The sequence below is a fragment of the Pinus tabuliformis genome, chromosome 2_2, assembly GCF_031772625.1.
Source record: "Pinus tabuliformis cultivar Carrire ecotype Pingquan chromosome 2_2, CPIR1, whole genome shotgun sequence".
Lineage (NCBI taxonomy): Eukaryota > Viridiplantae > Streptophyta > Pinopsida > Pinales > Pinaceae > Pinus > Pinus tabuliformis.
The window spans coordinates 1,215,597,449-1,215,611,346 of NC_142300.1; the positions used below are offsets into that span (position 1 = coordinate 1,215,597,449).

The 13,898-nt window shown below is 44.7% G+C and overlaps 1 protein-coding gene across 1 annotated transcript; it reads right to left on the reverse strand.

Annotated features, from left to right (window-relative positions):
* Nucleotides 1-7,304: 7,304 nt before the first annotated feature.
* LOC149197870 (uncharacterized) lies at nucleotides 7,305-7,649 on the reverse strand. Its single transcript, XM_089408839.1, has one exon. The coding sequence runs from the start codon at nucleotides 7,647-7,649 to the stop codon at nucleotides 7,305-7,307; it is 345 nt and encodes a 114-aa protein (XP_089264965.1).
* Between the last annotated feature and the right edge of the window lie 6,249 nt (nucleotides 7,650-13,898).

Consider the following 13,898-nt stretch of genomic DNA (forward strand, 5'->3'; position numbering starts at 1 on the left):
TCTCAGGATTCTTTTCTATCTTACAAGAACCTCTCCCACTTCCAAAGCTTTAAATTCTCCCAAGTCTATTTGATCAACCAATGCGGAAATAAGAAATACTTGAAAATATGGGTGTATGCTGTTATTTTTTTTAGCTGATTATTTACTTTAAAATCTGTTGTTTGTGCTAATATGGGAATGTGCTTAAACTAATATATAAATGCATATAACAGTAGATAAAGCAGCAGTAAAAACAAACACATAAGACAACCATATAATATGGAGTTCACCCTGATATCTTGGGCTACGTCTCCTTGAGCTCTAATCAACTCGATTAGGCTCGTTGGGATTATGGAAATAGTTCTTTTACAAGTGCTACACTTAACTCCAATGTTTTACACAGGAACAATGGGCTCAGAACACCATCTTATCCCTTGGCTCTTGGAGCTCTTTGACTTTCTAGCTCTAGCTCTTAGTTTTGACTCTGGCTCTGGCTCTTGGTTCTGACTCTAGCTCTGGCTCTTTGGCTCTGGTTCTGGTTCTGGCTCTCAGCTCTCACTTCTGGCGCTCACTCTGGCTCTTGGCTCTCTACTCTGGCTTCTCTAAGCTCTTTCTCTTGGCCTTTGCATGCCTTTGTGAGTCACTCGACCTCCAAGCAACTTCAACAACAATATGCTACTATCAATTGAGCTCTTTGGCTTTTCACTCGACCTCCGAGTGACTCCAAAGACTCTTTGTGCATTCAACTTTTCTTGTTGTTCGCTCTCCTCTCTTCTTTTGTTCCCTCTGCGCATTCAGCTTTTTCTTTCTCTGTCAGTCTGTGGCTTTGAGCCATCTGCTCCCTGACTGTTCGTTTCTGCTTTCAGCTCTCTTGTTCCCTACCTCTATCTGTTTGAATCCCTTCTTTCGGCTGTTACAATCACTACATCACACCTCACAGGGAAGCAGCCACCTATTCCATAATGGATAAGTGTCAGGTTCACCGGAAACACTCGATCATTTGAAATGGCTGTTATTTCTGTTTACTCCAAGAATGCCTGCAAAACACAAATCTCTGCCAACTCATCGTCCACATCGGACTTCAAATCTTTATGCGTCGTAGCTTATTTCTCCCTCGGGTCCGGTCATCCATCGAGTGCAATCTCCGCTGTTAGATCTAGGGCCTCTAGATCCTACGGTCATCGATCTTATCGCACGGTTGACATGCTCGATCGTTAACTTGCAATAAGAGTGGTTTTCTCTCTCATCCACGGATACGCGTCATTCAACGTATGGCGTTGCTTGGTCCTCTGACAAATCTGCTTACCGCCCAAAACGCCTCCGATATCCCGCTGGTTTTGGAGCGCGAGACCCGCCTGCCGTTTTAGCACTTTTCCCACGATTTTCCGATTTCCCCTTGTGACCGAGTGCTCGGGGCTTTTTCCTTCTTGAGGGGTTTTTCCCAGTGAAGCGTGATTACGCTAATCGCACATCAGAAAAAACCTCCATTTTTAGGTTTGAGCTTCCCAACTGCCATTTTTGCACCATGCACAGTCTCCATGGGCCAACATTCAAGCGCTTTGACCGAAGGTCCTCGTTACTTTGTGCTAACTGAAAATTACCATCATTCATAGGTTATTTATGATAAGCTCGATATCCACAAGACTTTGAACTTCGGCATGAGTTTCTTTATAGAGTTTGGGTAACTTTAAGAGAGTTTAAGGATCCAATTTGGATCATTTAATGAAGGAGAAGCATCCATTAAGAGTCAACAACAATACCCCTGAGACACCAATGGCGTTTCCACCGATATTCCCCTAGTACCTTATTACAATCTGGAGGAATTTGTTATTAGTTAGCCAAGGAAGTAATGGTATATAGTGCGCGTGAGAAATATAAAGCCAGTTTTAATATTGGGAGAAACAAAGGAGCCAGTAGTATCAGTAACTTAGGATTGCAGGGATCCCAGCAGCCTGGGAACAAAGGGTTTGTGCTATTAGCTTACACCCAAGTTAGTATGGCAGGGTCTTTTACCATATATCCAAAATTTGCGAGAAGGGGAAACGTGGATGTGGAGCAGCACTGGTATCTCTATGAAACTATTTGGAGAGCACGCCAGACTCCAGACAATGTCAGGACAATGGAATTTCATACCACGTTGAGGGGGATGGATGTGCATTGGTTTTTAGAAACTCATCACACCAGGGGACCCATACATATCATGATTCGCAAACAGTCTAGCCTTATTTCTATTAACTTAACAAAAAAACAGTACAACATAACTTCGGCATTCGTTGCAAGAAACTACAAGGAATAATCGATTCAGATCCACAGGTTCGATCTCAGCCTCAAGGGCCCAGTTTGCTTGGACTCCTGCATTTTTCTATCCATCTACCACAACCAGATGTTTGCTTGCCAACTCCAACAGCCTTTCCAACTATCCCATTAACCAGCCAACCTCTCTTCTTTTCTGGCCCTCTCCTTTTCTATTCCTTTCTACCACCTACACTGATAATTCCTACTCGGCTGCTCTTGCACCTTCTCGCCCACTTAGTTTCCTTTGTCTTCTACTACCACCTCGCCATAACTCTTGCACAACTACCTATTCCTACCTTGTTGTCCAGCTGAATCCTCTGCAAGCTAACTGTTGTTGCCACCCGCTTCCTTCTCATCCTTCGGTCAGCCAAAATTGATCAAAACCTTTTCAAAATTAAACAGAACCATTTGTTGGTGTGAAAGAGTCATCAAGGAGAAAAGACCCTAGGTTTGGATGCAAAGGACCAACAATGGTCCATTGTAGTCTAGGACAACGCCGAAATTTTCACCTTACCCAAAGGGTAAGGAGTCTCACCCGAAGCGTGACATGACTAGAAGTAAGAAATGTTCAGCATGGAATCAAGGGAGCACCAATCAAGGCATCATCCAATAACAAATATATATTCATTACACAAGAAACAAAGATAACAACATAACAACAATTACACAAGAACTACTAAATATATGGATTTGATGAGACATTTTTTTTAGAAACTCATCATGCTAGGGGACCCATACATATCATGATTCGCAACCAATCTAGCCTTCTTTCTATTAACTTAACAATAAAACATTACAACATAACTTTGGTAATCGCTGCAAGAAACTACAAGGAATACCCAGTTCAGATCCATGCATTCCATCTTGGCCTCAAGGGCCTAGTTCGCCTGGACTCCTATGCTCTGCTATCCGTCTGCCGCAACTAGATGTATGCTCACCAACTCCAACGTCCATGCCAACTATCCCATTAACCAACCAACCTCTCTTCTTTTCTAGCCCTCTCCTTTTATATTCCTTTCTATCGCCTGGACTGACAGTTCCTCCTTGGCTGCTCTTGCACCTTCCCGCCCACTTGGCTACCTTTGTCTTCTGCTACCACCTTTCCACAACTCTTGCACAACTGCCTGTTCCTGCCTTTCTGTCCAGCTAACTCCTGTGCAAGCTAACCATTGCTGCCACCCGCTTCCTTCTCATCCTTCAGTCAGCCAAAATTGATCAAAATATTTTCAAAATTAAACGAAGGCCCCGACCACAATCCTTTGACTCGTCCTCGAGTCAATTCATTTCGACCTTGGTCGTTTCTGCTAGTATTTCCATTGGCTCTATGGGTGGTGGTTGTACTGTCAACTACGTTGGTTCTATTGACGGCTGGGTTGGTGCTTCTTTTGCCTCGGCCATTGCTCACGAAGTGGCATCTGTCTCTACTACACTTTCCTGCCTCTGAGGGTCCCCCATTCCAAACGAAGGCTCCAACTCTGGAACAATGGTCGTGGTCTGCTGCCTGAACTCTCTGTATCTTTGAATGGAAGTGTCCCATCAGGTGAGGATTGCGTCAACACGTTGAGTGAATGCCTCAAACGAATTCAACGTTAGCTCGGTTTGCCGCTAGCTTTTCAAGTCGTTGCATTGCTGTCCGTTAGAGCCACACACCTCCTTCAGAGTCAAAACCTGCATCCGAACCGGTGGCTACAAGTCTCTGGTTACCTTCTTCATCTTTGTAGACTCCTCCTCAATAGGATCAACTTGGGCCTAGATGGCATCAATTTGGTCGTTGATCTGCTGCAGTTGGGAGGGGTCTGTACAATCCTTTGTGCTGGTGAATAGGGTCTATATTTTCTCTCTCATCAGATAAACCAAGTGATTCTTTAGCGCCAGGCTTCTTGGCCAGTCATGGACTTTGTTCATCAGAGTGTAGCTGTCAGTGAGGGTGTCTGCTAAGGCTTATTTCTTTGCTTCCCCTTCGGTGATTTTTCCCTTGACCATCCTTGTGTAGATCTCCATTGGGTCTGGCAGTGCGGACCTCACCGTCTCCAGCTTCTTCTTCATGTCGGCATTGGTAGCTACCAGGTTCGAGCATGTCACCTGGATGTGGTTGCAACATTTTACCAGCGTGCATGTCGTGATGTCTGTCGGCGCCTCTGTGTTTGCCTCAATGATTACTGGCCATAATGTCCAGAATTACTGCATGATTTGATCAACCTGGGCTTGCAAATATGAATTTTCTTGTCGCAGGTGATCATGCTCTTTTGTTACTTCTTGCAATTGCCTTGCTTGCTATTCATGTTCCTTGGCCAAATCCTCATGGATCCTTTCGGCCCTGTGCGCTGCTTGTTGTATAAATGTAAATAATTGGGCCGACGACCAGTGCTGGAGTGTGTCGACCTGCATTGTATTGGGTTCAGGGAACTATTGTTGGATGGGTAGGCCACTGGCAATGGATTTTTCAGAGTGGGAGGCGGGTGAATGAGCTTGTTGTGACTGCAGAGTGAATTGTGGAGTGGGTGGAATGATGCTAGGGTTTGGGACTACTGTGAGCTTTATAGGGAAAGGTGGAAGGTATGGTTCAATCCTTGCTTCCTGCAAAATAGCATCTAGGCTTCCCCCTTGTGGTGGGTCTAACCCAAGCATCGGTGATGCAAGTGATGTTGGTTGTGTTCCATTGGCAGGAGTGGTGCCCTCTGCCTGCCCGACTAACTAAACTTTCGTTTCCACAGTTGTCTTTCGTCGTCCTGCCGAGACGGTCTCTGATAGGGTCGCAGAGGTGGAGGTTGTGTGTGGGGAAGACTCCCTCGACTGATGTAAAGTGGTGGAAATGGTGATAATCTCTTCAACTATGGGGGCTACGGAGACTGAATGCTCAGTCTCGTCAGTAAGGTCAACAATCGGGGCTGGTGGAACAGTGTTCGAATTTTTGGCAACTAGACTGCGGGCAACTCGTTTTTTCCTTGGCTTGGGGATAGTTGGTTGGGAGGGAGCTTGGGCTACTCCAGTGAGGATTTTCATGGCCAATGAGGTTGTTATAATAGGAGAAAATATGGTAGAGCCTTGAAATTGGGTAGGATAATTTCTCTCACTTGATTCAAAACTAGCAATTGTTCGTTTGAGTTCGAACATCTTCTCCACCATCTGAAGCACCATTGGTTGGAGTTCATTGTCGGCTGGTTGCTTCCTACTGCTCTCTGCCACATCTCCCCCTTACACCTACTGCTTCAAGGCTCCAAAAAGATAGTTGTATTTCCCTTCTGTGATTTCACAAGCCACTCCCGGCCATGATCCCACCTCTTTGTGCAGCGCTTCTGCCGTTAGTACAAACCTTTGTGGCCTCATCTTAAATGTCTTTGGGTGGACACACCACGGTCTCAGGTAGGTGTGCACATGTGAGGCTTCAAACTAGAGCTCTTATGAGAATTCATCCAGTAGAGCCTTTGGTATCCTCTCCGTTGACCTTATGGTGGCCAGCATCTGCTTGTACCAATCCTTGAAAGCTATTTCATTTATCTCCTTTGTGCTCGGGTTTCTTGATGCCCTCCATGGGTCATAACAAAGTTCTATTGGTTGGCCTTCGACGATGGTCACCAATTCCCTCTCCTTCGGTGGCCTCCACTTCCACATTGCCAACGACATCAAAATGTACCCAAACACGAAACTAGTACCCTGCCTGTACACATCTTCACAAGCTTCAAATAGCTCATTGAGAACAAATGCGGACCAGTTAAGTACCTCTCCCCGACAACAATGTTCCACCACCGAAATTGCATCCAACGTGCATTCGTTCTTCGTAAAGTGTCGCATTGTTTTGCCTGCTATGATGTAGCAGGCAAACCTGATGTCAACCTTGTTGATTATATCCAGCTTCGCTCCTCTCCCACCCCGCTCAGTCCCATATCTGGCATAGATATTATCCTCAGTCTGCTTCTTGGCTCTCTTAGCCCCTGTCTAGAATGTTGTGCTAACTGCATTCCCTCCCATGGACAACCCTGTTAGACGACTAATATCCTCCACATGGATGGGATACTCCTTGTCCAACCACAATGATCCTCCATGCATCCTACTCGCCAAAAGTTTGGTACACTACATTGCGGCGAATTGAGTGTCGAACACAGGTAAATTCCTCAAATGGAGTAACGTCAATCTCTGTATCCCTTTAAACTCCTCCCTGACCCTGGAGGTCTTGGTGCCATCCTCCTTCTGGATTCCTCTACATAAACTTCTCTTTTCATGGTTGGGAACTGGAAACAATCTATAAAATCATTGTCGACCAAATTCACCTTGTCATATTTGCCATACAGATTATCAACCACTGCAATTCTTTCATCTAATGTGTCCTGCGGGATGGATACAATTCCTTTCACCATCTCCTTTCACCTGTGATAAACAATCTGCACCTGAGGTTTCCTGCTTCTCTATCTCTGCAATTGTTCTTCAGAGCGGCCCTGTAATTCTTCTACTATCTGCAATTGAAGTTCTGGAATGCCCTTCATTATCCTACGAGTTAAGTAGCTGGACCTGACACGACATTTCCTAACTAACTGGACCTTAGCAACTAATTACTCCAGAAACTTTCCCATGTGTTCTAGCTATACCTTGCCGTCGTCGGCCGACCTGGACATGACAACCATGACGTGGACTGGGAAAGTACAGAGTGGGCTGCATGGCGTATTTATTTTTCCATGATGGGGTTATTTATTAACTAATTTTGTGCTTAATGGGAAAATATTTTGCGGCTCCTACTTTGACAGTTGCATTATTAGTTACTTAATATGGAAATGACTATCAGTACGGCGGAAAGGACGGGTACAATGTGTGATCATAAAGTCTGGAAAAAGTGCATGCCCACGTGTACCTTGCTGACAGGGATTACATGTGTGACTACTAACTCTACCTCTTCTTCCCCCCTGACCACAAATGGGTTGCGGCATGCTGAAGTTGCTGCCACAACCTTATTATCCTTCTGCTTATTTTTATGACAAGACTAGACTTGACCTAGTGGCTTATTTTTATTTTTATTTTTATTTTTATTTTATTTTGAGTTATGCATTGTGGAAGGGCTTCAGGCGTGCACCATTCACCCATCCATGTAGTAGGACTCCATCCAGTTGTGCAAGCCTTACTACTCCCGAATCTCTGATTTTCGTGACTATAAACGAGCCTAACCAGTGCATCTGCAGTTTCCCTGGGAACTTCTGGAACTTGCTATCATATAGGAGTACTTGTTCCCCTATTTCAAAAGACTTCTTCCTGATATGCCTATCATGCCAAGATTTTTTCCTTCTCTTCTCCACTAACTGATGAAACTCGGCCAAGAAGCGGGTTTCGTCAAGTTCCAACAGCTGACCCAGTCTATCCTGCAAGGCTATGTTGTCCGTCATTCCCATGGCTTCAGATATGAACATACTTGGTAATATAAATTCTGTTGGAACCACAACTTCCCTTCTGTATACTAGCTGAAACAGAGTTTTCTTATGAAGTCTCTTTACTGTTGTCCTGTATACCCATAGAGTTGCGGGTATTCTTTCATTTCAGTCGTCCCTATTGGCTGACACAACCTTTTTTAGCCCTTTCTCCAGGATTTTGTTGAATGCTTCCACTATGCCATTGGCTTATGGGTGATAGGGGCTACTCTTGTTATGCTAAACCATGAAGGTCCTCAGCAGAGTCTCAATAGTTTCATTGCGAAATTGTGTTCCCTGGTCGCTTGTGAGGCTCCTCGGGCATCCAAACCTTGAGACTATTTTCTTGAAAATAAACCTTGGAGTTGTTTCCGTTGTACATTCCTTGATGACTGCTGCTTCTTGCCACTGGGTGAGGTATTCTGTTGCTGTTATTATGTATCTCGTATATCCTTCTAGGAAATGACCTATTGTTAATAATGTGGCGATCTCTTCTAGGTGATCTAGGATTGCCTCTATTTTGAATAAGTCTGCATTGGGAAATTGATCATCCACTTCTCCTTCATTCTCCCCTGTCTCCAATCGCGAGAGGTGGTCTGGTCCCACATTCAATCTATCGGGTTTTATGACCACCTCAAAAGTAAATTCCTGGAACAACAATAGCCATCGGCATATTCTCCCTTCTAGTACTGGCTTGTTTACCAAGTATTTGAGTGTGGAATGGTCTGTAAATAATTTGAATGGTGCGCCCAATAAATAATGCCTGAACTTTTGGAGAGAATAAACCATTGCCAGGGCTTCTCTCTCAGTTGTTGTATAGTTTCTCTCCGTAGTTGACAGCTTTCTGCTAGCATAGTACACTGGGTGGTCCATATTCTTCTCCCCTGGTTGCATTAAGACCGCTCCCAGCGCTATACCTGACGTGTCGATGTGCACATGGAACATTTTGTTCCAATCAAGATATATGAGTATAGGTGCGCTTACCAGCCTTTCCTTTAACTTATTCAGAGCTGTCTGACAATCCTCAGTCCAAATGAACTCTTTCGTTCTCTTCAACAATTTTTCCATTGGGGCTGTGATTGATGCGTAGTTCTTGATGAATCATCGGTAGTACCCTGTATGACCCAGAGTTGATCTTAGTTGTTTTACATTGCACAGTGGTTCCATGTGGACAATTGCCACAACCTTCACTGGGTCTACACATACTCCATCCTTGCAGACGATATGGCCTAGTAGTGTTCCAAATGGGACTGCGAAGATACATTTCTTGAGGTTTAAAGAAATCTGCAGTTGCCTGCACCTTTCAAACATTACTCTTAATAAGCTGGTGTGTTGTTTTAATAGACTATACATTGTCCAGTCATCCATGTACACCTCTAGAAACTTGTGAATATAGTCTCGGAATGCAGCTATGACAATCCTTGAGAAGACCACTGGTGCATTCTTTAGTCTGAATGGCATCACATTATATGCATATGACCCCCACTCAGTAGTGAATGTTGTTTTTCTTTTATCCTCCTCAGCTATTCAAACTTGGTGGTAACCCAAAAATCCATCTGTGAATGAATATGCTTCATTCCCCACCACATTGTCTAGGACTTCATCACTGAAAGGCGTCAAGAATGGGTCATGCACACATGCGTTGTTAAGGCTTCTGTAATCAACACATAATCTGATCTAGACTGTGTCCTTCTTGTTCTATATGACTATCAGGCTTATCCACTCTGCTTCATCTACTGGAAATATAATTCCTGCTTCCAACATTTTGTCAATATCCTTCTTAACTTTCTCCTTCACCCTTGGGTTCAATCTATACGGTCTGTGCTTTACCAGCCAGGCATCCAGTCTCAAAACAATTTCATTTCCCCTATATTTCCTTTTATCCCCTTCAGCTCTGCTATTGAGGTTGGGAACAAGTCCTGATATTCCTGTAGTAGGTAAAAAATTTCTTTTGTGGTCTGTTCATCCCAGTAGTCTCCCACAGATGCTATTTTGGGCTTATCCTCCATCCCAACATTTTGTTTTCTTAGTTTCATTGGTAGAAGGTGGGCACCTCCTGTTGAGGGGCTCTCCCAGATGTCCCTCTCTCCTTCCATTTCCCTGAAGGTTAGGTGTCTCAATCCATCCAACCCATCCTCCTCTGGCTCTGCATCCACCTTGTCACAGGTCGCATATCCTGGCGACTCCATGTTGTACAGATATTGCAGAAAATTTTCATCGGGCCCTCCTTCAACCAATGGCTCTGGGGTGAACAGAACCTATTTTATCACCTGGAGTGCCTCTATCATGTGTGCCTCGTTACCTCTGAATGAAAAGTTTCTAACAAATTGTACCTCCAAAGCATCCCAATCTGTTGTCTGCCGACGAAGCTCCTCTTGTACATACCAAGCTCGAGGGATAGTTTTGAGGGTATGTATAAATGCATGTACCCATCGGTCCTTCAAAATTCCTTGGCTCTTCCAATTGGTTATGCAATCTTCGATGTGCTTCTTGGGACTTGAATCCCCCTTGTACCTTGCCTTGTTCTATGGTCATTCTTCATCTTGGACAAATATTTCCTTCATGGCTTGCTTGATGCTCTTCCAGTCTACTAGTGCATTGCAGTGCGTCTTCCACCATCTTTCCAGTGTTGCCATGAGGGCGATATCAAGAAAGGGAATCTTTTGATCCTCCATTATTTCCTGGTCTACCCTGTTCAAGAAGGTGTCCACTGGTTCAAGGCCATAATATTTGGGATAGTCGCCTATCTTCGTTCCTATCCAATTTACTTGGGTTACCATTGCACAACATCTAGTGTTTAGTTCATACCCGCCTTGCTGCCATGCATCCCATGCAACTTCTGAGCCAGTCTCTGAGCTTTGGATACTTCTCTAGCTGACGAAGCCTCCTGCCATGGGATTTATATAATCTTCCCTCTTCCCCGCTGTGAGCGTGTAAAGTTGGTCTAGCATTCCTGGTTCATCCCTGTCATCTACTGGTTCTGTGAACCTAGGTCCTTGATAGGGGTCCAAGGGTTGGATCACCCTTAATCCTTCTGCTTCGAAAATCATCAGTTCTTTCTTTAGGTCTATGAGAATTAGGTCTATGACAACATAGTTCTCATAGGCCCAATCGATCCCAAGGAGCACCGGGTATGGGTCCTTATCCCCCATGATGTCAATCACCTCGAATTTAGTGTGCGTCTTCACCCCCACCACATCGACTTCCACGTTCTCCAACCTCCCAATGGGCAATATACAGTATTGATTTTCCATTCTTAGTTGAATTGGCGAGTATTTTAGTTGTGGCTTCCCCATTGCCTCCCATGTTTTTCTAGGTAGGATGTTTACATCCAACCCCAAGTCTAACATTATGTCCCTTATCTAGAACCCTGCAACCTGTGCATTGATTTGGAATTCCTTGTCGCTTATCCTCTTGTTTTGTTTCACTCTTTTGGAGTTCTTTTCTTGCAAATCTGCGAGTGATCACTCCACTTCCCCTTCTTCTACGGATACCGCAGCCTTCAAACTTTTCCGCAACTCCTTCAACATGCCTTCATCCTCAACAATCTTCAGGAATAGTTTAAACCATTCTTCAATTGTCTGGCCGCGCTCAAGCACGTGATCCTGCGGTTTCTGGTTGTCTCTCTTCTCAATCATCCCCTCGAACAGCTTAGCTGCCTCATGATAATACTACTTTTGGCATTCGAGCTGATATACTTTCTGTGGAGATGATTCTTTAACAATCAAGGGTGGGTCCACTGTGCTACGATCCTCCCCTGTCTTCTTTCCTCGAGTGATTATATTAATATTGGTTGCAGGAAGACTATCATCGATTCGTGGTTCGGCATTAACCAGGTTAGCCCCCCTCTGCTTGGTCCTTTCTTCCCACTTTGCAATGAGTTCCAGAAAATCCTCTGTGGTGTGGGTATTAATCCTGCACTGTGAGCACCAAGGTCTCCTCGGGAGCGGGCATTCCCTGGCGACATGCCCTTCCTAGTCGTAGTTGTAACACCTCACGGGCCCTCTTCCTCCAGTTCTCCCTCCTCATCCTCCCCGATTTGACTCATTAATTCTGAACGTAGATCTGTCCAGCCGTTCTGCTAGAGCATCTAGTGCTCTGCACTGATCAATGTGATGTGTTGTAGATGTGCAGAACTCATAGTAGTTGTTATTGGGGACGTTGGAGTATTTCTGCAGTATTAAGCACATCCGTGGTAGGTGTCTATACGCTCTACAGATCTCACAAAATTCTTGGCTATTCCTTCCCAGGAAAGCTCCTTGCGCTCCTATTTCCGCAACTCCTGCGGTTGGTGGGGCCCCTGACGACCCTGCGACTCCCCTTGGATGATTAATCCCTCACAACCTGGGGAAATATGTTGCAACATGCCCTTCCACCATGCAGTGGGTGCACCATACATTGGGTTTGGCTGGTCATACCGACTGAAGATCCTTCAGCTTCTCCGTTAATGTTGCGATTTGATTCTAGAGACCCATGATTGACAGGTCTTGCAAGCTCGTCCCTCCCCTGTATTCATGAGGATACCCAACCATGGCTTCTATTCGTGATTCTTGCTCCAAAGCATCTTGGAGGGTTTCAATTTTCTATTGCGTCAGTGGCGTTCTGGTTAGGGGCAAGAGTGCCTTGATAAACCAGTCCCATTGGTGATTCGGGTCCAAGGTGTAACTCAACTTTACGATGGAATCCTTAAAGCTTTGTATGTGCTCCTAGGTCGTCTCACCCTCCTTTTGCTTTATTTCCCACAGCTCCATTAGCCCCTGCTAGTCCGTCTATGCTACTTTGAATTCCTGCACAAATCCTCTCTTGATATCATTTATCGTGGGGTTCTGGTTCTGCTCCACCCATTTTATAAACCATCTCAGAGCCCTCTCCCTCAGCATGGTCTGAAATTCCACTATCCTGACATTGTCTAGAATATGACGTGCTCTCCAAATAGCTTCACAAAGGTACCAATGCTGCTCCACATCCTCATTTCCCCTTCCCGCATTTTCTGGATATCTGGTAAAATACCCCGCCATATTGACTTGTGTGTAAGCTAATAGCACAAACCCTTTGTTCCTAGGTTGTTGGGATCCCTGCAATCCTAAGTTACTGACACTATTGGCTCCTTTATTTCTCCCAATATTAAAACTGGCTTTATATTTCTCACGCACACTATATACCTTACTGCCTTGGCTAAGCTAATAAAAAATTCCTCTGGCTTGTAATAAGGTACGAGGGGAAGATTGGGGGAAACGCCACGATGTATCGGGAGTATTGTTGATGATTCTTAATGGATGCTTCTCGTTCATTAAATAATGTCCTCATCATGTTGCCCATGTCCTCTTATCTTTCCTTTCCATACCCACTCGGCCTCTGCTCTTGCGATCCACCTTCCACAACCTGTAAGGAAGGTTGCGGCAACAAAACCATTTGTTGGTGTGAAAGAGTCATCAGGGAGAAAATACCATGGGTTTGGGCACAGAGGGTCAACAATGGTCTATTGTAGTCTAGGACAACACCGACATTTTCACCTTACCCAAAGGGTAAGGAGTCTCACCCGAGGCGTGCCGCGACCAGAAGTAAGAAAGGTTTAACATGGAATCAAGGGAGCACCAACTGAGGCATCATCCAATAACAAATATATATTCATTACACACGAAACAGAGATAACACCATAACAATGATTACACAAGAACTACTAAATACATGCATTTGATGGGACATTTAATTTTTTTTAGAAACTCATCACACCAGGGGACCCATACATATCATGATTCGCAACCAGTCTAGCCTTCTTTCTATTAACTTAACAATAGAACAGTACAACAGAACTTTAGTATTCACCACAAGAAACTACAAGGAATACCTGGTTCAGATCCACGGGTTCGATCTCAGCCTCAAGGGTCTAGTTCGCCTAGACTCCTGCGTTCTGCTATTCGTCTGCCACAACCAAATGTCTGCTCGCCAACTCCAATAACCTTGCCAACTTTCCCATTAATGAGCCAACCTCTCTTCTTTTCTGGCCCTCTCCTTTTATATTCCTTTTTGTTGCCTGGATTGGCAGTTCCTACTCAGTTTCTCTTGCACCTTCCTGCCCACTCGACTGCCTTTGTCTTCTGCTTACAGCTTGCCGCAACTCTTGCGCAACTGCCTGTTCCTGCCTTCCTATCCAGCTAACTCCTCCACAAGCTAACCGTTGCTACCACACGCTTCCTTCTCATCCTTCGGTCAGCCAAAATTGATCAAAACCTT